The 23,893-nt window shown below is 43.1% G+C and overlaps 1 protein-coding gene across 3 annotated transcripts in view; it reads right to left on the bottom strand.

The window, feature by feature from the left end:
* The window catches only part of Piezo2 (piezo type mechanosensitive ion channel component 2), a 342,822-nt gene that overhangs the window by 50,408 nt on the left and 268,521 nt on the right, over positions 1 to 23,893 (bottom strand). For 2 of the 3 annotated variants that reach the window (XM_040741718.1, XM_040741719.1), the window contains 13 exons: positions 22,471 to 22,631; positions 19,394 to 19,570; positions 18,972 to 19,097; positions 17,489 to 17,689; positions 16,161 to 16,365; positions 15,945 to 16,046; positions 14,759 to 14,924; positions 11,648 to 11,891; positions 9,348 to 9,444; positions 8,244 to 8,403; positions 5,044 to 5,133; positions 3,190 to 3,311; positions 2,141 to 2,212 (listed from right to left, as the gene is read on the bottom strand). In XM_040741718.1, the coding sequence (XP_040597652.1) occupies positions 2,141 to 2,212; positions 3,190 to 3,311; positions 5,044 to 5,133; positions 8,244 to 8,403; positions 9,348 to 9,444; positions 11,648 to 11,891; positions 14,759 to 14,924; positions 15,945 to 16,046; positions 16,161 to 16,365; positions 17,489 to 17,689; positions 18,972 to 19,097; positions 19,394 to 19,570; positions 22,471 to 22,631 (1,923 nt within the window). The remainder of the gene's footprint in view (positions 1 to 2,140; positions 2,213 to 3,189; positions 3,312 to 5,043; positions 5,134 to 8,243; positions 8,404 to 9,347; positions 9,445 to 11,647; positions 11,892 to 14,758; positions 14,925 to 15,944; positions 16,047 to 16,160; positions 16,366 to 17,488; positions 17,690 to 18,971; positions 19,098 to 19,393; positions 19,571 to 22,470; positions 22,632 to 23,893) is intronic. The other variant, XM_040741717.1, reaches the window with a different exon arrangement.

Genomic DNA, 23,893 nt, shown 5'->3' with positions numbered 1-23,893 from the left:
TCCATAGAGACTTGGCTCTCCAGGTATTTACCAACAAGTAAGGTTAAGTGCTGATAGAGTCAGATGTAACTGAAACAGACACGCTACAGTGGGAAGGAAGGTATTATTGAACAGCAATAATGCAGTCCTGTGTGCATGCATAGGCTTGGAACTAGCAAATCTGTCACCACAGCTTACACTGGCATCTTTGCTGCTGACCAACAATATCAATAAGGATCATCATCAATTGGTGCTGTTACTATACTTAAACTCAGCATCTCTCAGAAGCTATTTCAAAATCCAGTCCTGCCATTCAACAGATCAGTCAGTGGCTTCTAGTAATATTCTTCCAGATCTACAGGTAAGTTCTGGAGCAGCAAAGACTAAAAACAGTCAAGGACACATTCTTTCCCTTTTCTTCCTTCCAAACTTGGAAAAGAAAATATGTTACACAGTAGAAACTTGGTACCAAAGTCAGAACAGGATTCCGAACCATGTGTTACAGACAGGCCTGCATTATTGCACTATAACATGTAACAAAACACATGGAGTTGAATACCAGAAGAGTCTGATATAATGAGGGTGAAATGAATCAGAAAAATCTAAGGCTGTTAACCATCACAGGGAGCTAAGTTGTCACCAATCTGTACAGTGATTATCAAAGACCATATCCAACTCTTTTGAAATGATTTAGATGCCCAAAGGGAGAAATCACCACAGTGACCACAGTGGGAATTTACCCCGCTGAAGGGCAAACATTCAATATGATGTGATTTCTGAAATGGATAGGTCACTCTAAACTTAGCAAAGGCCCTTTAAAAACAGGAAAGTAGGCACAGTTTACTTGTGACTTGATAGAATAGGTATTCAGTGCTATTCAGTATTGTTAAACTAACTAGTGTGCCAATGAACCATAGATGAGTCATACTGGATTTCAGCTTGAACCTTTGTCTTTGAACTTGAGCAGAAAATTAAGTGGAATTTGTTCTCTCTCTCTCTCTGTCTCTGTCTCTGTCTCTCTCTCCTTCTCTCTCATCATACTGTTGAAATTCAAAGGATTAAATATAATTAAATCCAAAGATACTAAGCAAATTTCAAATTTCATGCCATTTAAATCAGCTTGCTGACTTTAGAAAATGACTGCCGGAGTGAGAAAGGCCAATTGTAGGTCACTGTGACACTCATAATTCAGGATGGAAACTGGATTTACTTAGTTTTCTAAAGGTTTCCTAGGAGCAGGGTTGTTCTCAGTCATTTGTCATTTTCTTTGTCTGATCAAACCAGTTGTAGTTATGGACATACAGCATAAAACAAAAAAGACTGAAGATACTACACGTTATTTTCAAAATAATAATCATTCACTCTTCTACCACATTTAAGGAATCCAAGAAGACTAGATACAATGGGTCATTCATTATAAAGCCATCGGCCAGTGCTGAACTTCTTTTTTTTTAACTAAGTATAATAAATATAGCCAACTTTTATCATTAGGAAAACACATTGTAGCTTATTTGTCAGGCAGACTCTGTTTTCCTGGTTTTGCTATTAGTGGGTCACATCTGAGGCTGTTCTGTGTTCTGGGTCTGAGAGTTTGGGGGTATTGATTTTTGCAGAACCATCTTGAGGTTGGGAGAGGTTAAAGTACAAAGTAAATGCATTTTAGGTTATCCCTCATCCTTATATTAAACACATTCCAAAACTCTTAGATGCAAATGATATAAAAGCTCTGGTAAGACAGGGAAGGGAGGCTCATGGACAGCCACACCAAGTGCCTTACAAAGAAAGTCATAGACAATCAGAACACAGCAGCCATCTTTCAGAGACCTGGGAGAAGACAAATGTATCCTAAGGGCTTTAAACCACACAGTGGATAGGAACAGAACTCTGGGACACATACTTAGATATCCCACTCAGTTCTTTGCCTTCTGAAGCAATATCCTCTCCATCACAACTTTGGCCCTCTTTAGCCAACATGCTAACTTCTCTGGCAGAATTGGAGCCTAGAGACCCATTAGCACTGCGGTATTCTTACACTCTCACCCCCTATCAAGTCACAAGGGTCAAACCATGCATGGGACACACAGGTCATGGGAGTCTGAATTCTGGTCAAGGATATAAGGGTTAGAATTGATGAGATTGGAAGAGGATCAAGGAAACCTACTGGAAGCATGATCAACCCAAGGCCGCCACCACTGCTTTTTTTTGCCCTTGGCTTTCTGTTTGTCTGCTTCTCCTAAAATGAAATATGTCCAGATATTAATTCTTAGGAAGGGAGCACACACGTTTTTGAAAACCACGTTTTAAAAAACTCAATTGTCAAATCTAGATAAATTGCAAAAACACATCAGAGGTCAGGAAAAGGAAGTCTACTAACTACAAAAGTACTCATGTATTAACAGTCCACTGCAAATTGTTTTTAACAGTACGCTAGCTACATGCTCACTTTCTTCCTAGGATCTGAGGGCATTCATAAAGAAATATTTAAAAAGAAGTATTTGTCAAAAAGTTTGTCTTACACCGAATTTTCTCAGTAAATTAACATAAAAGAATCACTGCCCATTTTAAAGAGTCACTTAGTGGTAAATAAGCCATTTAATATACCAAGAACAAGAAACAGAACTTTTTATTAGTTTAGTACATGATTGGAAGATACTTATTGTAATGAAGAGATTCTAGGACCTGGAAAGAGACCATGCATTATTTTTCCGTTCCCTTAAGTAGGAAAGCATGCAAGCTCCTACAAGACTGTTAGAGCTACAACTGGATAAATATATAACTAAACATAATAAGTTTCACAGTAAATTTCATTGGAATGAATAACAGCTGAAATTTGAACTATGAATATTCATATGACATAAATATGCATGCATATTTAATTTGCATGTCAAATTTATGAAAACCAAAGGCAGCATATCTAAAACTTCTTCCCTAAAGGAACAAGTGAAGCCAAAATCATGCCAGTTGCTTTAGGAACATGTCTGAGCTAAATCAGACTGTGTTCATGAAAGGTATCATGTTGAAGACTAGATAATTGCAAAATCGCTCATTCACTAAATATGCTCTCAGGAAACAAACATATCCACTCACCATGGGAGAGTGAAACACAATGAGACCATTAACAGAATGGAAATGAATGACAGTTTACAGCCCTACCAACAACATGCTCCTATCAGGTGTCAAATCACTCGAGTAGAGGAAAATGTGACATACTTTCATCATCTTCTTCTGAGAGTTTCTGGATGTCCTGGCCTTCCCCTGACTCCTGGGTCAAGCTCAGCATCCTCTCCTTACCCTTTTTGTACTTTTGTTGCCGGGCTTTGATGCGATCCATCCTATAAATAAGGCAGCATTAGTAACAAGAAGAGCGCATGCACAGATATGCCTGGGTCAGCACTGTGGACTCACATTGTTGTCCAAATATGTGAATGCATAGGCAAAGTGGTCAGTTTATTTTGAAGTGCTTAAGGATTATGAGATCATTGCTTATTAGCAATAAATACCACACACACACACACACACACACACACACACACACACACACACACGCACGCACGCACGCACACACGCACACACCCATGCACACACGAGTCCAGGGCACCCTGTGTTCCATAGATGCTGAAGTTAGTAATATGACCAATAGTTATGATGCTAAGATTAACATGAAGTTCTTGATATCTGTTCTTATTTTGTAGTATAACCAGTCTGATACACAACATATTATAACCAAAAGCTTTACATCATTTTTATATTTTGTTTATTTTATGTGAATGGGTGTTTTGTCTCCATGCATGTATGTATGTGCCCCATGTGAATGTCTGGTGGCTGTAGAGGCCATAAACGGGTTGTGGATTCCTTGGAGCTGGAGTACAGAAGAGTGCTGGGAATCCATCCTAGGTCCTCTGGAAGATCAGCCAGGACTCTTAACTGCTGAGCCATCTCTCCTGCCCCAGCTATGCATTCATAACCAAATATGAAAAAGAGTCAGGTCTCACTTATGGGAAGTGAGAACTCATTCCAAATGTGGCCCTGCATTTGTTCTTCCCTAAGTCTGGGCTGGAGGAAAAAAGAACACACTACATATAGCACACTACATGCTCATTACAATTTGCATTTACACTTTAGGTCTGTGTGCGAACAATCACACCATGGAATAATTTGTGCAAGGGAATACCCTTTAAGGGAAGAGAAGTAAGAACTGAGGTCACGATGCAAAGAAGCTGCTCTTCCAAATTCAGGAGACTTTCCTGGAAGGGTGGAACAGGGCTTCCGCTTTCTTGACAAAGATTATCTAGGATTCAAACTCTATGGCTACTAGATTCTAAACACTAATACTCAAATGCAGATGTGTGACAGTCCTTAGAAGTTCTAGTCATTGTTAGAAATTTCATTCCAAGAAAGTTCTTTTCAGTTGAATTCTCAAATATCCCGAGTCCTGTCAGTCTACCTCTGTCCCATCCGGGATAGTGTGGTAGGAAAAGCATTGCATCAATTTGGGAAGAGCTGGTCACAGCAGGGCTGCTTCCACTTACCATGGACCCTGTGTGTCAGTTTGTGCATCTTCCTGAGCATGCATTGTAATTGTAAAGGATGCTTCTAAAGCAGATTCCATATTTATTTCCTGGACCCAGGGATGAATCTGCTCCTAGTACTTGGCTCTGAGCCAAGATTCTTTCATTAGTCTATCGGTCCTTATAACAGCTCAAAAGGGACAACTGTGTGCCCTAACTGAATGACACCAAATGGAGTTTCAGAGAACTTAAATGTCCAGCTAGGGACTCTGAACAAAACAACTGAATATGTGGTGGCCTCCGACTCTTTTCCAAGATGGTGTCCTTCTCACATCCTGGAGCCACCATCCTGCTAACCTGCTTTCTTCTTCAGTACAGCAGCATTAGTGCCTGATCTTACAGAGTAATCAACACGCAAAATGCAGGTGTGTACCAGTCCTTAGAAATCCCCTTCATTGTTAGAAATGGATACCTAATTCCCAAGGGCCAAGACTCGGCTGACTACACCGATACAAACTGGAAAGGGGCAGAGGTCCAGAGAGAAGAGTGTGCTTACTGTCTCTTTAGCTGGTCCATGGACTTTTTCTCTTCCTCAATTCTTGCCTTTACAGCTTTCACAATTGTAGCCTGGAAAAGTTCGGCCCCTCTAAAGCAAAATTGGGAATGCAGAGCAAATTAGTATTTTTGTGGCTGTTCATCTTTTCCTGAAAATGATCGTTGCAGATAAGAGGTCATGGTGTCCCTTTTCTGGGGCTGACAGACGTTTCCTGGCTGAAGTCACCCAGTCTTTCTGGATGTTCTTTATGAGTGTCTAAACAGGAAAGGAATAGTCCCTTGGGAGTAAGTGGGCTGTCTGCCACCCTTGGCAGCCAGTGTAGAGAAAATGGTTTGTTTTTCAAACACTAAATTACTTCAGTTGTGTGTCACACAACATTTATCAAGTGACTTTCACTTCTAGTACAGAACCTGGATTCAAGTTTCTAGATTTCCTAGACCAGTGGTTCTTAGCCTTTGACTCTTTAATCCAGTCCTTCACGTCGTGGTGATGCCCCCAAGCATAAAATTATTTTGTTGCTACTTCATAACTGTGATTTTGCCACTGTTATGAATCGTAATGTAAATATTTGATATGCAGGACAGTCCTAGGTGATTCCTGAGAAAAACCATTCAAACTCCAAGGGGTCACAATCCACAGGTTGAGAACCATTTACTCAGAGGGATATTTGTCGTAAGGAAAGAAGTTCCTCATCTTCTCATACACACCCTTTCCATTATTATCTTTTTTTTCATGACAGGGAAAGGAGCACAGTTCTCTTGCCAACTGCATGCCTTATGTTTGGGATTCCTTCCTTGATTTCTTGTCTTGTCTGAAGACTGAAGAATTTATGCATTTTCACATTTCTATTGCTATAAGAATTCTCTCCCCTCCCTCTCTCTCTGCATGTGTGTGTTGCATGCATATATGTGTACAGATGTACTTGTCCATGTGGTACATGTGTAGGCCAAAGGTTGATATTGACATTAGGATATTTTCCTAATCACTTATTTATTTAATTATATGTGTTTGTGTGTAGGTCTGTGTAGGGGTGAATACAAGTGTCTCTGGAGGGTCAGAGGTGTCAGAGCCCTCTAGAGTTGCAGTCAGTTGTGAGTCTGTTGCAGGAGTACTGGGAATTGAACTTGGGTCCTCTGTAAGAACAGTGTGTGCTCTTAACTCTCCAGAGAGACCCTTTACATTATTTTTTTTGAGACAGGATCTCTCACTAATATGAACCTTTTCATTTTGGCTAGATTGGATGGACAGCAATTGCTGGGGATCTGCCTGTCTCCAACCTCCAGGAAGGGCCAGGTTACAGGTGCAGAATGGCACACTTGCACTTTTATGTGGATGCTGTGGATCTGTACACAGCTCCTCATGCTTTTGTAGCAAGCACTTTACTTACTGGGCATCTCTCTGGACACAGATATTCTGATTGCAAACCAACAAACACACTAAAGCTCTGGTAATCTGAAGAATGAAAAAGGCTCCAGGTTTACCCCATGTACCTCTGTGTACCCAGTCACCACTGCTCATGCACAGTCAAATGAAAACCTTCTATGGTGATGTCACCATGGCTGTTCCCCTAGCCTTCTCTAATTCTGCTCATTCTTTAGATTGTTCCTTGGGTTGAAAGGCAGTCCAACTCATTTAATGAAATTGCTCACACACCCTTGGCTCTCATGACCTCCCAAATGTTTCTTACATCACGCTCACTAGTGTCTGAATATCTGTATCATGTTGAAATCCTGGTGCCCAAGTGACAGCATTGGGAAGTAGAGCCTTGCAAAATGACCAAGTTATGAATGGGTCTTATATAAGACCCAGGAAGTCTCTTGTCCTTTCTACATAGTGGAATGTCTACAAGTTCTCACTAGACACCCAACCATGGCACCTAAAGCCTTGTTTTCTAAATATCAGAATGTCAGAGGGCTGCATTTATGGTATGTGCAGTCTGCCCACCATACCATGCTTTTGTCATGGCAGCCCCCAAGTCTAAGGCAATTATATCCAACTCTGCCATCTCTGAAAATGATGTCCTGGAGAGTAAACAATAATTATGCTCATAAATTACAGGATTAGTATTTTAAGTTAAATAAAATCACTGTTCACTTATATAGTGAAGGTAGAAAATGCCATAATGCTCCTTGAATTTAAGGTAGATCCCAAAGCTATGTCCTTTATGTAGCTCCAACTTAGGTGGCAAAGGTTGGGATCACACTCATATAAATGAACTTCCAGGTAGGGAAGGAGATGAAATATAGAGAAATTGGTGTCATAATCACTTATGTGTATATGTGTGAACCTCAAGTTCAAAGATAGAATTTTGTTATTTCCTATAAGAAATTAACCTAATGCTTGCCAGATGGTGAACATTATGGATCCTATGTTGTCTGAGCAAGGCCAGCTTCTCCAGACAAGTACATGCATATTTGGCCACTGCTCTCTTTATGCAGTGCCATGCCCATCGATGGCCAGTACTCTTCATAGCCTTTTCTAAATCTAAAGAGAAGGGCAAAAACTGGAGGAAGGATGGATTCCAAGGAGAAAAATATGGCGACGTGAAGTGGCTCAGAGGTGTGGAAGATACTAAAAGGAAGGGAAGAGAAAGGCAGGGTAGGACAGAGGACTAGAGAGGTGCTAGGTCCTATGGCCAGGATCTGAGCTTTCTGAGAAACTACCATACCATTCTCACAATGGCCATATCAATGTACATCCTCACTACTAATGTGTGAGGGTCCTTCTTTACTTACTATCCTCACTTGCACTGAGCTTTTGGTTTTCAATTGTAGGTATTCTCATATAAGTGAAATGATGCCAAACTGTAGTTATTTTATTTGCATTCTGCTGATGAATTGTGAAATTAAGTGTTAGATCATAGATGTTTTGGACTTTTGTCTATGTTCTTTCTTTTTAACCCAGCTTTCCCTTTCTGCGATGAGGAGGGTCAAATGTGTGCTACCACTGAGTTGAATCCCAATCCGGCCTCTATGTTTTCTCTTGTGGTATGTCTACTCAGATTATTTGCTCATTGTGTTAGTCATGGTCACAGAGTTTCTTGTTACGACTCTGTTTTAGATGCAAAAGGACTGGTGTCAAGTGCTTCAGGGAATGGTTTTTCTAAAAGGGAGAGTAAAATGTCTTGTGGGTTCTCCAAGCAGGTAGAAAACATTGCGTATTCTTAAAGGTGCATTGTCGGTGAAAGTAGCCTGACCCACCTGGATGCCAGGATCTGGGAGGCTTTTATGTCAGCCACGACATGAAGGAAATAATAACTCATGAAGACTCTTCTCTGAAGCAGGAGGAAGGCAAAGCAGATGCTGTCCCAGATGATCCCCGCCTCCCCACTGGGCAGCTTGCATTTGGAGTCATCTTCAGCTGTGGCATCAAGCAGGGGGAACCCAAAATGTAAATAAACACCTGTTTGCATTGCTGTTGTATAAAGTCTACAGAGCCAGGCTCCGGAAATCCTACAGGCGCAAGAGTGGAATTCCAATGGGCTGACTTATTTACAAGCTGACACCTCACAAGCATAAGGGGGCCCCAATGAGCTGCCGACACTGTGAGGCACAGGGAAACCCTGAGCATCCTTTCTTCAAGGACCCCCCCCCCAACTGGGCTATGGAGAAACAATGGCTCAATGATAGATGATGCTCTAATATAGGAGAGTGCTACCCAGGGTCAAGTGGCTTGACCATGAACACTGGGTTGTCTATTAGCAGGGTGTGGCAGCACATTTCTACTAAGTAGCAGTTTCCAGATAGTAGCTCAATCCTCTGCTAAGTACAGCCTGATTTAGAAGCCACAGCCAATGAGTACAATTATCTAAGTAGCCTTTTGAGCATCGAGGAAACACACAAGAAGACATAACCTGTTATTCTGAGCTAGAAATATCATTTCCCATTGTATCTGTGGGGGAAAGTCATCCCAGATATCCCAGGACTCTTCCCAGTTGGTTTTCTGTGCCTGAAGCCCCCTCAGCTTCTTGAAGAGAGAAGGTCTGGAAGACTGGGGTTCCCTGAGAACAGACTATTTTACCTAGAGCAACTGCAGCCTTGAGGAGGCAGCCGGAATTGTTTTTAATCCTATTGGAAAACATACGTGAAGGCACCTGAACTACTCCAGTGTGGCAGGGCGCGGGGGAGCTCCTTCTATTATAAGCAATATATCACATGGCATAGCGTCATAGTCTCCATCTCAGGGCGGAACTGATTCCTACCTTTATCTCATCTCTTTGTGTGTCCCCCTCTAGGTTTAAAGTCAGAACAATAGAGCTCTTCCTTTTCCACAGTTCTTCTCCCAAAGGGTCCTCTCATACTTACGCATCTTATAGCCTTTCACCGTGCACGCCAGGCTGAATGCTTGGATCAACCAGCAGCTGTTTCTCACTAGTGCACTGATATATCCACAGGCTCCTATCTGAAAATGAAAGGAGGAAGGCAAACCTCAAGCTCCGAACCCAGAAAACAAATCTGATGACTCACATGCCCAATATACAAGCACTCCCTAGAACCAAGGCCAACTATTCCATAAGGAGCCTGTAGTATCTAAAACACCACTCTCCACATCTAAATCATAGAGGAAGCGTTAGCTCCTCAGAGAGCAATGTAAGTTCAGGGGCAATTTCTCCCAGTGGGAATGGAAAGGGTGTCCAGTGTGATGCACTGTTCTTCACGAAAACTGGACTCAACATTGTAACCATTGTGACCAATGATTGCATTGAAATTATTTACAACAAAAGGTATTTTCCTTTACCAAATGTGGTCATTAAGAATGTTATATCAATGGTAACACCTGAGTCCTACTGATATCTGTATCTTTAAAATGTAAAACTGCTTAGCAAAGAGCAAGTCTAAAATGTACATTTGTAGAATGGATAAATGATGGATGGATGGATGGATGGATGGGTACAGGTGTGGATGGATAGATGGAAGAGTGGATAGATAAATTGGTGGATGAATGGATGGATACAAGTGTGGGTGGATAGAGGAGTAGATGCATAAATTGATGGATGAGTGGATGGATGGAAGGATGGTGTGGATGTATAGATGGGGTGGATGATGGATTGATGGATGGATACAGATATGGATGGGTAGATGGACTGATGACTGAATAGATTGGTGTGGACAGATGGAGGGTAAGATGCATAAATTGACGAATGGATGGAAGGATGGATGGGTGTGGATGGGGTGGATGATGGGCAAATGGATGGATACAGGTGTGGATGGGTAGATGGGTGAAGAAACTTCATATCGATGTATTTTCCAGGATCAACCTATAGGCGTTCTCACCATGATTTCAGCTTGAGAATGAACCAGCATGCTACTATCCCCTTTCACACCCCTGCCACTATTCCCAACATCACACCCTGTGAAAATTTGTGTTAGTAAGCTAAAAATGCTAAAATCAAGCCAGTTTATTGTCAATTAGAAAAGTAAACCTTCAATAGACTATACACAAAACAAATAATTCATCTATTCATGGCTACACACACATATTCCTAGACCTCTAAACACACTGACTCACAGGGAAAAAATCAGTTAAAAGAAACAATTCAATAGTTTGACACGTGAATGCCTTGCGAGTTCCTTCATAAGAAGGTAGGAAGGGAAGGAGCAGGGACCATCACGGCACTGTCCCCCTAATGCATGACCAACCACAACCACAGAAGCTGTCACAGGCTCATCAGATACAGTCCTGTGGGGAGGCACTAATGTCTCCAGTTTATCAAGGCTGCTGGTTAAATTCCCTAGCAATTCCAGTGGTGACCTAAATAATGGGTACAATGTTGGAGTTATCCATGCAGAGTGTGAGTCATCTGCAACACTAGGGTAAAAGTTACACCTGAGCTCAGCAGGCAGTATGCATTGTTCCTCTGCCCCACATGGTTTCCACCATGCCCTCATTTGGATGTCTACACTTAGAAATAATCTAGTGCTGAATTTTCTTTTGCATCTTTGGGGACATGTTTCTGCATCTAAAAGCCCTTTCTACCTCATTTTCCACCTGACAGGCAATTCCAGAGAATATCTCAATTTGTCTCACATTCTACAATTCTTCCTAGGCAAGAGAGTTCATTTTTTTTCTTTTCTTTTTTGGTTTTACAAGACAGCGTTTCTCTGTATTGTTTTGGAGGCTGTCGGTCCAGCCTGGCCTCGAACTCACAGAGATCCGCCTGCCTCTGCCTCCCGAGTGCTGGGATTAAAGGCGTGTGCCACCACCACCCAGTTTAAGAGAGTTCATTTTTGATGAACATGGTAAGACAAGACATCCAGGTGACCCCAACTGAGTCATAAAAGGGCTACTTTATAGTAACACTATGAGAGATGGAAGCTTGTTCCTAGGGAAGGGTGGGATTTTCAAGGAGTAAGCCATTTTAGATTTTATTTGTTGAATGTATTACCTTCCATCGTGTAACCCTGAAGTGGGAGAAAGGAACTGAAAAGATTCTGCATAACATGGCAAACCCAGGAGTGGTGGGCAGTCACTGAAGCTTGAACTGGCAGTGTCTGGGCTGGGACTTTTGAGTCATGTGAGAGCTTGAGGCTTTTAAGAGCCACCAAGTGGACTGTTCATTCTTACACTGAAACCACAAGTGTGTTATGCAGTGGGAAACACTTACTGACAGTATGTTTTTCATGGTGATCACAAATACGTTGTATGCAATCAGCCAGTCCCAGTAGCGCAGGATGCTCTTGATGGGTTTCAGTAGCAAATCTCCCCCAAAGAGCAGGAAATAGAAACAGGCCACCAAGTAACCCATGCAAAATATGCTGATCCTGGTTGTTCCCGTGATGAAGATGATGGTGAGGACGAACCAGAAGAGGTAGCTGAAGATGATCACCTTAGACATGTCCAAGTAAGATCTGGAAGACACACCCCAAGCAACATAAAGGTGACTGCAACACAAAGAAAATCAAGAACTCCTCTTTGAGAGGAGAAAGCCTCATATTCAACATTGGGCTGTCCACTGAAGCATTTTGCAAAACATGATCTGAGGTGCATACCCCTGCCTGCTGCACAGGAAACCCCTACATACACAGTATCAGACAAATAGGTAAGTTGGGAAACCACCATGTGTAAGTATGCTTCTCATCATCTCATTTGATTAGTTTCTCACAAAATAAGAACATTTTCTGGGCCAGGTGGTGGTGGCGGTGGTGCACACCTTTAATCCCAGCATTCAGGAGGCTGAGGCTGGCAGATCTCTGTGAGTTTGAGGCCAGCCTGGTCTCCACAGCGATGTCCAGGACAGTCAGGAATGTTACACAGAGAAACCCTGTCTCAAATACCCCTTTCCCTCCCCAAAAGAACATTTTCTGCCTACCACTTGAATATTAAAAATTCTCTTAGTCTTTTTCTGGAAGACATGGATAATTATATGGCAAAAAATCATTCCAAGATAAAAGTGCCTCCTGCCTGGCAGAAAAGTGAGTTATAGGTTACTCTCAAGGAACTAAAAACTTATATTATTACATTACAAAAGATACGCAATACATACAAATATTTCAGTAGAAGTAAAAATAATCCCTATTACAGATGGAAGAATAACTCTCATGTTCTGTGTCTGGATGTTGCTGGGTCGATGCAAGCCTCTTTGGGGCACTGTCCATCCAGAGTGTCTTTGGTGATGACCCGTGAGACTGGAGTATGGGGCCCATGTGTTTCTACAATAATTAGCAGCTGTGGAAGCTCCCAGAGCCTGGGTCACTCTGCAGGCAGCAGGTAGTACAGCTGCTGGCCAGGGCTCAGCTCTGCTTCTCCAAGGCCTTGCTCTGGAAGCTTTTCATCTTGGGTTTTAGGCAGAGGAGTGGAGAAGAAATTCTGGGTTTATTCTTTGTTTAGTGGGCTGCAATTCTGCAGGAGTATAATGGTATCTTGCCTGTCAACCTGTAACAATGGCCATGCCCTTTGGGTGTGGTTTCAGGTTCGTACTTAACCCATGTAAGGTAGAGGAGCTGGGGACAGAAGTCCCTTTTGGGTCTCAGAGAGCACTGGAGAGGCAGGATCTGCATCCTTAGAGCAGGGACGCAGCAACAGTTACTTATTGTTACCTGTGTAAGTTCATTCCCAGTAAAACACCCATTTATCGTTTATCTTGGTTCTGGTGAACTCATTATAACCCCTCGCCTTCAGGAGGAGCTAGAACATAATCTCCGTAAAGTATGCTCTGTCCTTGGCCTTGCCAGCAGCACAGGGAAACGAAATGTGTCTGAATGCATCTGTGCATAGCTGAACTTTTGACATTTACTGATTTTAAGATTAAAACAAAAATATGTATTTTTGTCTGAAATTGTAATTATAATCCTTATGTAATTTTCTAAACAAAGCAGGAAAGCCATGCTGGAGGTTAGCAACCTGCTAGTTTCTTACCCAGATACAGTAGAATGAGACCGTTTGTGCCCCACCAGAGGTGCCACTCTCTGTTACGCCTTAATACCGAAGGCATAACCGAAGCTAGTTAATTTATGCTTGTGCTATATAGGCTCAGGACTATGCTGGTGGGAAATGTGGACAAAAAAATAACAAAAAAATCTAAAACAACAAAAATCTCAGTTAGAAGAGCATTTGCCCCTTATGCTTATACATTAGAAAGACACACAAGACGGGTTCTTAAAATGACAATGCCAAACAGTAGGTGACGCATGCTACACATCTCTGGAGCCAGATGTTGGGGTGCTCCACATAGGTGTCCTGTGGCTCTCAGTGCAGTCCATCCGCCTCTGCCCACATCTTCCCAGCAGTGGGAGAGGGCAGACACTAACCCATGAGTCCAGAGGCTGGACGATCAGGCCTAGCCAGATGCCACAGTACTGTCTGGCTATTACACCGTGAGTCTAAAAGGCTTTCCAGGATGAAGACAGCTGGGGAGTCTGACACCAGGCAGGCTTCCGGATGAAACTAAATCTGGAAAACCCACAACACAGGAAGAATGCATCGTGAGAGAGACAGCGGGCTTACGTCAAAGCTCCCAGGAGAAGCTCAGAAAGGCAAGGCTGAGTATCACCTGACTGGGAAGCCGGGGAGGGCAGACAGAGCGCTGTAAAGGGAGCCCACACAGGACTCGGCGAGACACGACGACGCAAGGACAGAACCACACAGGCCAGTCCTGCGGGCTCTGCTCCTTAGACGCCTGAACACACAGGTGAGGAGGGGGGTTGTGATGAAGAAGGGGTGCGATGAGGAGGGGCAGGGGTGAGTAGGGATGAAGGCAGAAATGAGGAGGGGGTGTGCTGAGGAGGGGGTAGTGAGGAGTAGGCGGTGAGAGGGTACAAGGATAAGGAGGGGGGTCAGTTAGGAGGGACAGGGGTGAGGACGGGGTGGTAAAGACAAGCAATTAGAAGAGGAGGTGCTGAGGAGGGCAAGGACAGGGGAGATGAGTAGTAAATAAGAGAGGTGGAGGATGGAGAGAGCAGGTGACAGGTCAAGCAGATGAGAAAAGAGGGAGAGGGATAAGAAGACAGACAGAGAAGGAGGAGGAGGGAAGGCAGAGGAGGGGGTGGAGGGTTTCTTGCTGGAGAGCTGCCTACTGGTATTGTTGGGCTCAGGTGGCTCCTGTTGGAAAAAGAGACTGGAGCCACACAAGACATTCTGCAGGGACAAGAGGGACACAGGGGTGTAACTCAGAGTCTGATCTACTTCCCTGGTGCCGCACTGACAGACTACAGTAAAGGGGCAGTTTGGGTGACGTTGCTCACATAGACTGCATATCAAGAGGTGAAGCTGCCATTACCTGCAATGAATGAAATCTGGTACAGGGTTATGCTGGCTGAATGAAGCTGCGTCAAGGTTCATGCAAATCTCGACATTGTCCCCGGCCATGATGCGCACAGCTGCCTTGTTTTCGTCCTCAAAGATCTGTCGTTGTAAGGAGGCACACAGCAACAGCATGAAGTCATCTGTCAAGACAGAAGCAGCCACTCCTCAGGTTCTAAGATGCTGCACACGGCCACATGACATGTGTGGGCTTTAGCTCCTAAGTGAGTTGCGTCCCCAAAGAGGATGCTAGCTTCTAAAGTTGGGATCAAGTCCCCATTTCCTGGTCCCAGCATCAGGACAGCAGAGGAAGCACGATGTATGGAGGGCTGGAGATGGTGACATCTGGATGCTGTCATGTCCAAACGCTGGGTGCCTGCCTCCATGAGTCTTGGGGTATGGTGCATTTTCACCTGCCAGTGCTGAGGAAACCACCAGAACATCAGCTCATCCTTTCACACAGTTAGATGTAGGCACTTCTGGTCTTTACCCTCACCACCTCCTTGGCTTTGGTAACCAGACTTTCCTCAAAGCTCACACTGAGCAGAGCAGGTAGCAGAGGAGGTAGACAACTCATGAAAGAACACGGACACAGCTTTGAGCTGCCCAGAGCAGACCTCCTGGCCAGGTCTCTGGGCTGCTAAAGGCAAGGTGGGTTCTTTGTTTTTAAAATCCCCCTGAACCTTCTGCAGTAGGGAAGTCACTATGAAATTTTCCATGATACCGCCACTCCTAAGTGTTTTGGAAGTGCTGCTCCAACCATCCATTTCCAGCTGCCCTGGAAGGTCTTGCATGCAGCTCTCCCATGACTGACACCTGTGGGCTCCCCATTGCTGCCACAGCCCTGTCTCTCAATTTGGTCTTCCTGCTGTGATGCCTGGAAATGGAGTCAACTTGCAAAGTTCCCTCTCTGGTCTATCTTTGAAAGGGATAGGTGTTGGGAAGTGAAGAAATTACTTCAATGCTGATTTATTAATTTTGCAAATGTAAGTGAACAAGTAGAAGCTACTGGTGACTTAACATATTAATACCTAAGACGAGCTTCATACACGTATGAAGCTCAGTGGAGGAACAAAAGGAAATAATACCTAACACATGAAAAATAAGAAACAAATATAAGCCCAAATACCTACACCCTGTGGTCCCACAGCAGAAACACTTACAGACAAGAAACACAGGGTTGGGCCGCACAATGAAATCCGGGAAGTACAGCCACTTGATGATGTTATCATTGAAGTTGGCACCCTTGAATCTCCACGGGTAATCTGCAAGGGGCAGGGATGAGCAGGCACAATTAATTCTCTGGTGCATCTCTACCTTCTAAGTTGTCCAGTGGCTTTGGCTGGGGCAAGAGCAGGTTCTCTAGGCAGGGTGCTCACCTCGGCAGGGGGCAGGTGGGATGCCAATGCAGACAAAGTACTGGAAGGTGATGATGCAAGCCAGGAAACAGCAGTACTTGGGCCAGACCTCCGCGATGGCTTTTCTTCTGCGTCGATACAAGACACCAATCAGCCAACAGGCATGAATCATGGCATAGAAATCCATCCGCTGTCCAATCACGTTCACTGACATTAGGAAACAGGTCTGCATAAGGAGAGTTAAGAGACAAGAAAGATTGGGTTCATCAGAAAGGAAAGTGATACCAGAGCACAGTACTTCTCAATCTGTCTGCATAGGTTCCCCGAGGAGTCTCACTGTTGAGTGTCCGTTTTTTTTCCTCATTAGACTTGTATTTTAATGGACCTCAAAATTCCGTGGCAGATTTTTGGTCAAGTTGTTTCCTTTAAAAAGTACCGATTTTAAAAACTAATAACTTAAAGTTGCCACACACACATACACACACACACACACACACACACACACACACACACACACACATGTTCCACAAAGCATTCTCCTTTCCTTCTGGAGGTTTTCTGATGCATTGTCATCATTAACCAGTCTTTCACTATTAAACCTAGATGGCCAATTGAGACAAACTGTTCTCATACCATTCTTCCACCACTGATTAACACTGGGGTGGCAAGTGTTAGGGATAATATTCATTTGGCTTTCTGAGCTTTCTGGGCAGACTTGGTGACCTTGCCAGCCCCAAGCAGCCTTCTTGTCCACAGCTTTGATGACACCCACAGCAACTGTCTGCCTCATGTCACGAACAGATAATGACCCAGTGGAGAATAGTCAGAGAAGCTCTGTTGAATGCCTTTTGTCATGAAAATAGTAATGCTGTATGATTACTTCTGAGAGAACTGATTGTACCTTTCATAGTAATGGCTTTAACAGTGACAAGAATGTCAGCTATGATGTCCTTGTGAAAACATCACCATTACAAATTCGGTCCATTAATTCCATTATAGATTGCCATTATAGAATCCCACTCGCTTTACTACTATTCTTTAATTCTATGATCACTATTTCAGAGTTTTCCTCAAGAACAAGAAAGAAAATCTATTCTATTCTTAAGACACTGAAATGATAGTACAGATGTGTTTAGCTGTCTTGGGGGACCTAGGGACCATGTGCACTGCTGCAGAGTAGGGTATTGGCTCCTGGCTTTTGAAAACACCAACTTAAGCTAAGCTGACCAGTCAGCTTCTGTGGCTTTGTGAATATGGAATATGTAGTGAACCTTCAATGACAAACCAGCTCAAAGAAACTATTTAAATTCTCATGAAAAGAAATCAAACACGTGAAAAAGAAAACTCACCTCTAGGCCAAACTTGTAGAAGAAGTAGTTTATAAAATATTTGGCACAGTTGACAAGGCCATCATCTAGATGTAACCTTGTGATGTCATGAAAGATAGTTTTAGATACTGGAGCAGTCAGGTTGTTTCGGCCTCGATAGTACTCCTGATGGCGGTAAATGGTGACTTCAAAGGCCAAAATAGCCAACATGAGGAGGTTATTCTACAAACAGAAAGTGAGAAAGCACATCTATGTATGCTAAAGGCCTTGTGATTTGGCACTTCTGAGCTACTATAGTAAGCCACCATATTTAATTCTTGATGTCTAAAAAGCAATGTTATATTAGTTCTCACCTGTACTCAATGTAGTATTGAGCCTATTTCTCTGTCTTATTTACTGAGGACCTACCTTCCTTGTGGAAATGGGACTAACACTGTGGTAACAGGATCCAGTTCTTTTTCTACTGACTTGGTAAGTACATGCCACATGCCAAGGGAACAGCACCCAGATACTAGAGGACATTCTGACCTTGTTTGCAACCCTTAAATGCAAGATATCACAGGGACATCTGGGAAAGGCACTGACCTGGAGGACAGGGTGACAGAGAGCGAACTTAACACCTCTGTACTCTGGCATGGTGGGGGAGTATAATGAGAAAGGAGCTCAAGATGGAATAGTTCTAGTCATAACAATAGTCATGACAAGAGAGTTGACACATGGAAACATGTGACAGAGGCCATCTCTCAGACTTTCCAAGTATCAGTTTGTTTTATTTGACAGCCACTTGGGCAGTAACTATTATAGAAGATCTAGATGTTACAGAATGGGGTGTTTAGTACATTTAAAACTCTTGGGTGCCAAGTGTAGTATATATTTCATCTTGAACTATTTTGTCAGCAATCAGGACAATGATTAAAATCACTTAGATTACTCATCAAAGTAAAATGTACAAGAATGTACAAGAATCTCAGTGGTTTTGTTTTCATTAATTCTCTATGATCATTTTCAATCAATATATGCTGTATGACTTTGCAACGTAAGTATGTCTTCTTTATTAAACATCCAAGAACCAGAAATTAATAGCAAGTATTTCTTATGATGTTGCTATGTCTTGTTCTCAGAAATAATCACTATTGACAATCTGGTAGTGTTTTTCTCTGTTTCTAGAAAATACTGTGCACAGCATTAGAAATTTCCCTTTATCATACACTTAACAATGCATCCTGGACTTGCTTTAGTCATGACGACCCCCTCGACTTTGCACGTTAACAGTATAACATGAAGGGCTAGTGAAGGTTTTTTTTTTTCAGTGAACTAAGGGCACGCGGCTAAGTCAAATTCTCTTCAGCACAATATAATACTGATTTTAATATCTAGTCACTTTAGTCATCAGCTAATAAGACAAAGTTACCATTGCAGGAGCTAGGAAGCATCACACGGTGGTGAGGGAGGGACCACAAACCACAGCAGTGCAGAGGCCCAGATGAGACACCAAAAGCCTTACCCTCAGGTAGACAAGCAAAGGAGAGGACTTCCTCAGGCCAACCCACTCGGTGGGATCAACAGGGGCACTGTAGAGAAGAGACTTGTTCAACTCATTAAGTGGTATGTTGGTTTGATTTTCATTCGGCTGGAAAGAAGAAAAAGTGAGGTGACAATGGCTTGTGAGATTGACAGTGTTCAGAGTGCTCCCCTTTGTCTATGATCAAAGGGAGCTCTGTGGGGTAGGGAGGTGAGGACCCATTTGAAGTGGGGAGGAGTCTCAGGTTAAGAGCAGCTTTAGGTCCCATCAAGGGGCCAGAGTAGATCTAATGTGGGTAACGTGATGTAAGCTAAACAGAATGCTCTTGTTGTGGAGACTCCCCCAAATAGCTCCCCTGATCCTCCTAAGGTCAGTGAGGAAGGACTCCCAACTTTGAGGCTCACCAAGGAGCAGTTGACAGAAAAGTTCTCAGGCTTAATGGTTTGCAGCTGGTACAACATTTTGCAGACGATGATCACACATGTCCAGACAGTGCAGACACTAGAAGCCACTCGGCGAAGTTTGGCATATGGCAGAGCAAATGCCCAAGAAATCAAAAATACATAGTTGAACAGAGACACCTGAAAACACAAAATTAGAAATGGGGACAGAAATACATGGTATGGCATGACATTCACAAGACAGGACAATGTGATTTCAATTCAGCAAAAACTGGCTGAGTTCTTGTGTGTAAGGCACTGTCATAGGTGCTGGGCATTCCAAGGATATAGAGGAGTTGTGGTCTTGAAGATATTCTATCTCGTAAAGCAGACAGACATACAACCAGGTAGCATCAATATAATGTAACAGTAGCTAAGTTATAGATGTGTCTGGGCTCCTATAATAGCATCCTGAAGGTTCCTCAGTCCAAAGGGGGGATTGAGAAAATCTAACATAGGCTGTGGAAGATACAAAGCACACTCAGGGTCAAGGAAACAGAAGCTAGGGATGAAGGCATGAGGTAGCATGGTGAGGATAAGCCACTGGACAACAGGAAATTTTTGGGCTAGTCATAGATGAGGATGGAGATGCAACTGCAAGTCGAGCTTTGGCTCATCCATTTTGAACCATGAAATGGGCACATGAACTCACTCTGCAGGAAACAGACCTTATGTCAGAGAGTTTGAATGGAAGATTTGCAGCATAATTTGGATAAGTACCACAGAAGCAAGGAGGGTGAAATGTAAGGGTTAGGTTAGAGGCCAGAGCTCAGATCTACAGGAGCTATGGAGATGTGGAGTTAGGGATTCCATGGTTGCATGTAAGCATGTGGTTCTGTGATAGCATTTAAAAAATACATGTACTGGATTGGAATAGGAAGTAAAAGTAGCTTGCCTTGATGGCCGACTAGTTTGAGCATAGTAGGTTAAGTGGAGAAAGTATGAGACATGGCATCGTTTATTTTGGGAAGTCCAAGTGGGTGAAGTATCACTGCTGAGATTGGAAATATCAAGAATACTCTGATCTAAGGGTAAGGACAATGAGTTCAGCTTGACTGTTGGCTCTGGGCTGCACACATGCTTATCAAGCAGACAGATGTCCCCAGGTCTACTCAGTTTCCATAGGTCTCCATTTCTTTAAGAATACAGAAGCACCACTGTCTTATTCATCCACGAAACATACTAATTTATTTTGATATTTTCAGGGCTACTACTACTCACAGATGCAATTATAGCATGCACTCACTTAGAATCGAGTATGTACCAGGTATCAAGCTCTGTGAGCTCTGAGAGAATAGGCTCCAAATCTGGTTTTAAAAATGAGAAAACATGAACAGTAATGAGCAGGGTGTATGCAGTGTGCTGTCTGCTACTCTTCTCCTTACGCAACTGTCACTACTGAAGGCTCTCTCTGAGAATGAAGTGCTGAAATGGTAAGGTAGAAAGAGATGCCACCTTCATAACCAAGGGCAAAAGAGATGCTGTTCATAGGAATAGTCAATAACCCAGTAAGTGCTTGGACACAAAGCAAATGTTGCATTTTATCAAACACTCTGATCTATGCATTGACTCTACTCCCTTAGTCAAAGGCAGCCCCAATTTCAATGTTAAAGAGCAAACTCTATTAAAGGTATTTGCAATGACGTAAGCCTCCTTTTACTTTTTAAAAAAATTTTAATCCCATATCCCTCTGCCTCCTCTCCTTTTGCTTCCCCCCTTCCCCCTACCATCTGTTCCTCAGACAGAGTAAGGCCTCCCTTAGGAAGTCTACTAAGTCTGTCCCATAAGCTCATTGAGGCAGAATTAAGGCACCTCTCCACCCAACACCCCTGTGTCTAGATTGTATCTAGATAGAATGGGCTCCACTAAGTCAGTTTGTGTATTAGTGTTAGATCTTGGACCTACTGCTTGTAGGCAAAGACAGTAAGTCTTAATTCCTAACCAGGTTCAAGGTAACAAATATCCTGAGGGTTTCCCTGACCTTAGGGAGCATGTAGAAAACACTAAATCCATAAATATCCCAGACAAAGTCACACAACAGGCATGAGCCTGGGTGAGCCATGCTGTGATGGGGCCTTCTGGTTTTCCTAACTCCTGGAGAGAAAGATGGCCAAGCTGCCAGTAATTTGAGAACAGAAGTATTTAAACAGGAATGAGGTGGTCGGGGGAAATGCAGGCCCTGTGGCCTTGTAGATGAGGGGGAGAACACCAGCTGCATTCCCAGAGAAGCAAGGTATCTAATAAGATGGACATGTGATTCGAACTCCACATCTCCCAGACGGCTCAGGAATGGCACTCCTGAAGTGGCCTGGGCCTCATCTTAAGGTTCTTACTCTAGGAGGATACAAGAATAAGAGATATCCATGACAAAATTTGAGGTAGAGAGGTCTGATGTGATTCTACTTATATACTGGAAAGAATGTCCAGTTGCAATATGGAGGCTGTGTTGCATGGAGAAAAGAAAAGCTGCATATCTCTTAGTTATTGAAAGGGAGAAATAATGTGGGCAATGGGTTCAGTTTTAAGGTTCACTGGCAGGAGTGCTTTGGAACAAACAAGGAGTGAGGTCATGTACTTCCCATCAATGGAAGCATTGGATTTCAAACAGACCAATTTCTCATGATTTTTGGATGTGGATGGGCAGTCACTGGGCTTCTGAAGCGTATGCACTTACCCTCTAGATGGGAACGAGTCAGAGTAGGCTGTGCATGGGGTCTGGAGCCAAAGGGGGACACAGAGAAGAGACAGAGGAAGGGAAGGGCCAGGAAAGAGGACAAGTTGTGCATCACAGGACATGGTCACCAGTGGCTGGCAAAGGAGAACAGGGGTGAGGAGTCTTTCCAGAGAAGATATATATATATGGGCAAGCCAAATGGAAACTAAGCTTTCTTCTCTCTTCTCTTTCCCCTTCTCTACTCCACTAACCTTGGGTCCTCTGTAAAATGAAGCTTACACACTCATATATATATATATATATATGTATATATATATAGGACCTGCCACGCCCTGTCCAGTCTGGTAGTCCAGCAAAAAACTCTTACCTCTTTCACAGTTACCCAGATAATATATGATGAGACGATTTTGATGATGTGTAGCTCCAAGATCCACCACATAAACACCTGCAGCTTGTGAAAATACTCCAGGAACTTTAGGAAGAGCACAGTGAGGCGGTCAATCACCAGGAGCCACTTGTTCCTTAGATCTGCAAGGCAGCAAATACATCCAGGTGTACCACCATTGTCTATGTTATTAGCCAGAACATATCTTGTAGTTTTCAGGATGGAATGAGAATCTGCCCAGTAGTCAGGGGATGAGTTCTATGAGTGTGATGAGGAAGTACCCAAGACCTCCCCTCCATGCCAACTGCTGATTATGGGCATAAGTTGAAACACAAGGGATCATGTTACCATATGTGCCTTCTAAGTAAACCAGTGCAAAGAATTTTGTCTTGATTTACTTTTAAGACTGTGTTAAATGACCTGAGCTCTCTGTAAATAGCATCTTTTTCAACAAGCACAAGGGACAAATGAGTGGATAAGGCTATTTGATCTCCTTTAATAAACTTGCTCGTCCGGTCTGCTATGAGCAGAGACCGTTTGTTCATCCCCAGACTCAGTATGGTTTCCTAAAGTGTGGTAAACTTCATGCTAATCATCCTCTTTTTACGAAAAGATTTATTTATTATGTATACAGTGTTCTGTCTGCATGTATGCTTGCATGTCAGAAGAGGGCAGATTCTCATTACAGATTGTTGTGAGCCACCATGTGGTTGCTGGGAATTGAACTCAGGACCTCTGGAAGAGCAGTCAGTGCTCTTAACCTCTGACCCATCTCTCCAGCCCCTCTAATCATCTTTTCAATCAAATAAATCATTGCACATTTTCTACTATAGGGGCTCATACCCATATAGCCTTGTTGTGGTCAATCACACTGAAAGCCACAGGACAGTCCTGTCTTTTCATGTTTCAGCTCTGGATTGTGCCAACCCATCAGAGGCAGCTGTAATGTGATTGTCCTTGATCTGAACATTTAGTAAGGTTTAGTTACATTACAAGATGCTTATGACCCAGGTAGACAGTCAACAGAAACAATTAAGAGACATGTACAACATATCAACAAAGGTGTAGAGGGAATTTTGTTAGGACACTTTTAGTAAAGCCCAAAGTCCTCATTAAAGTAGTATAATGAAATCCTAGCCTTGACTACTTATCTGGCAGAATTGCCCCCCCCCACTAGTGGGGATAACTACAATCCAGATGTGAAAAAGGCATCTGGTCCTTGCCTTGGGTCATCTGAGATGAGATGGAGAAGGTAACAAGGGCTCGATCCATGTCTTTAAAAGCTATTTTCCTCCTTATGGTGGTTTGATTTTCTGCTTTTGTACAGCAGAGATCCAGCTAAGACATGCACAGCATCTCCCACCTTGCCCCAGAGGCTACGCTCTCTCCCTTTGGGAGCATTATG

This window comes from Mesocricetus auratus, unplaced genomic scaffold (genome assembly GCF_017639785.1).
Source record: "Mesocricetus auratus isolate SY011 unplaced genomic scaffold, BCM_Maur_2.0 Super-Scaffold_6730, whole genome shotgun sequence".
NCBI lineage: Eukaryota > Metazoa > Chordata > Mammalia > Rodentia > Cricetidae > Mesocricetus > Mesocricetus auratus.
Note: the sequence above shows the minus strand (reverse complement) of the source record. Positions and strands in the feature narration are given on the sequence as shown.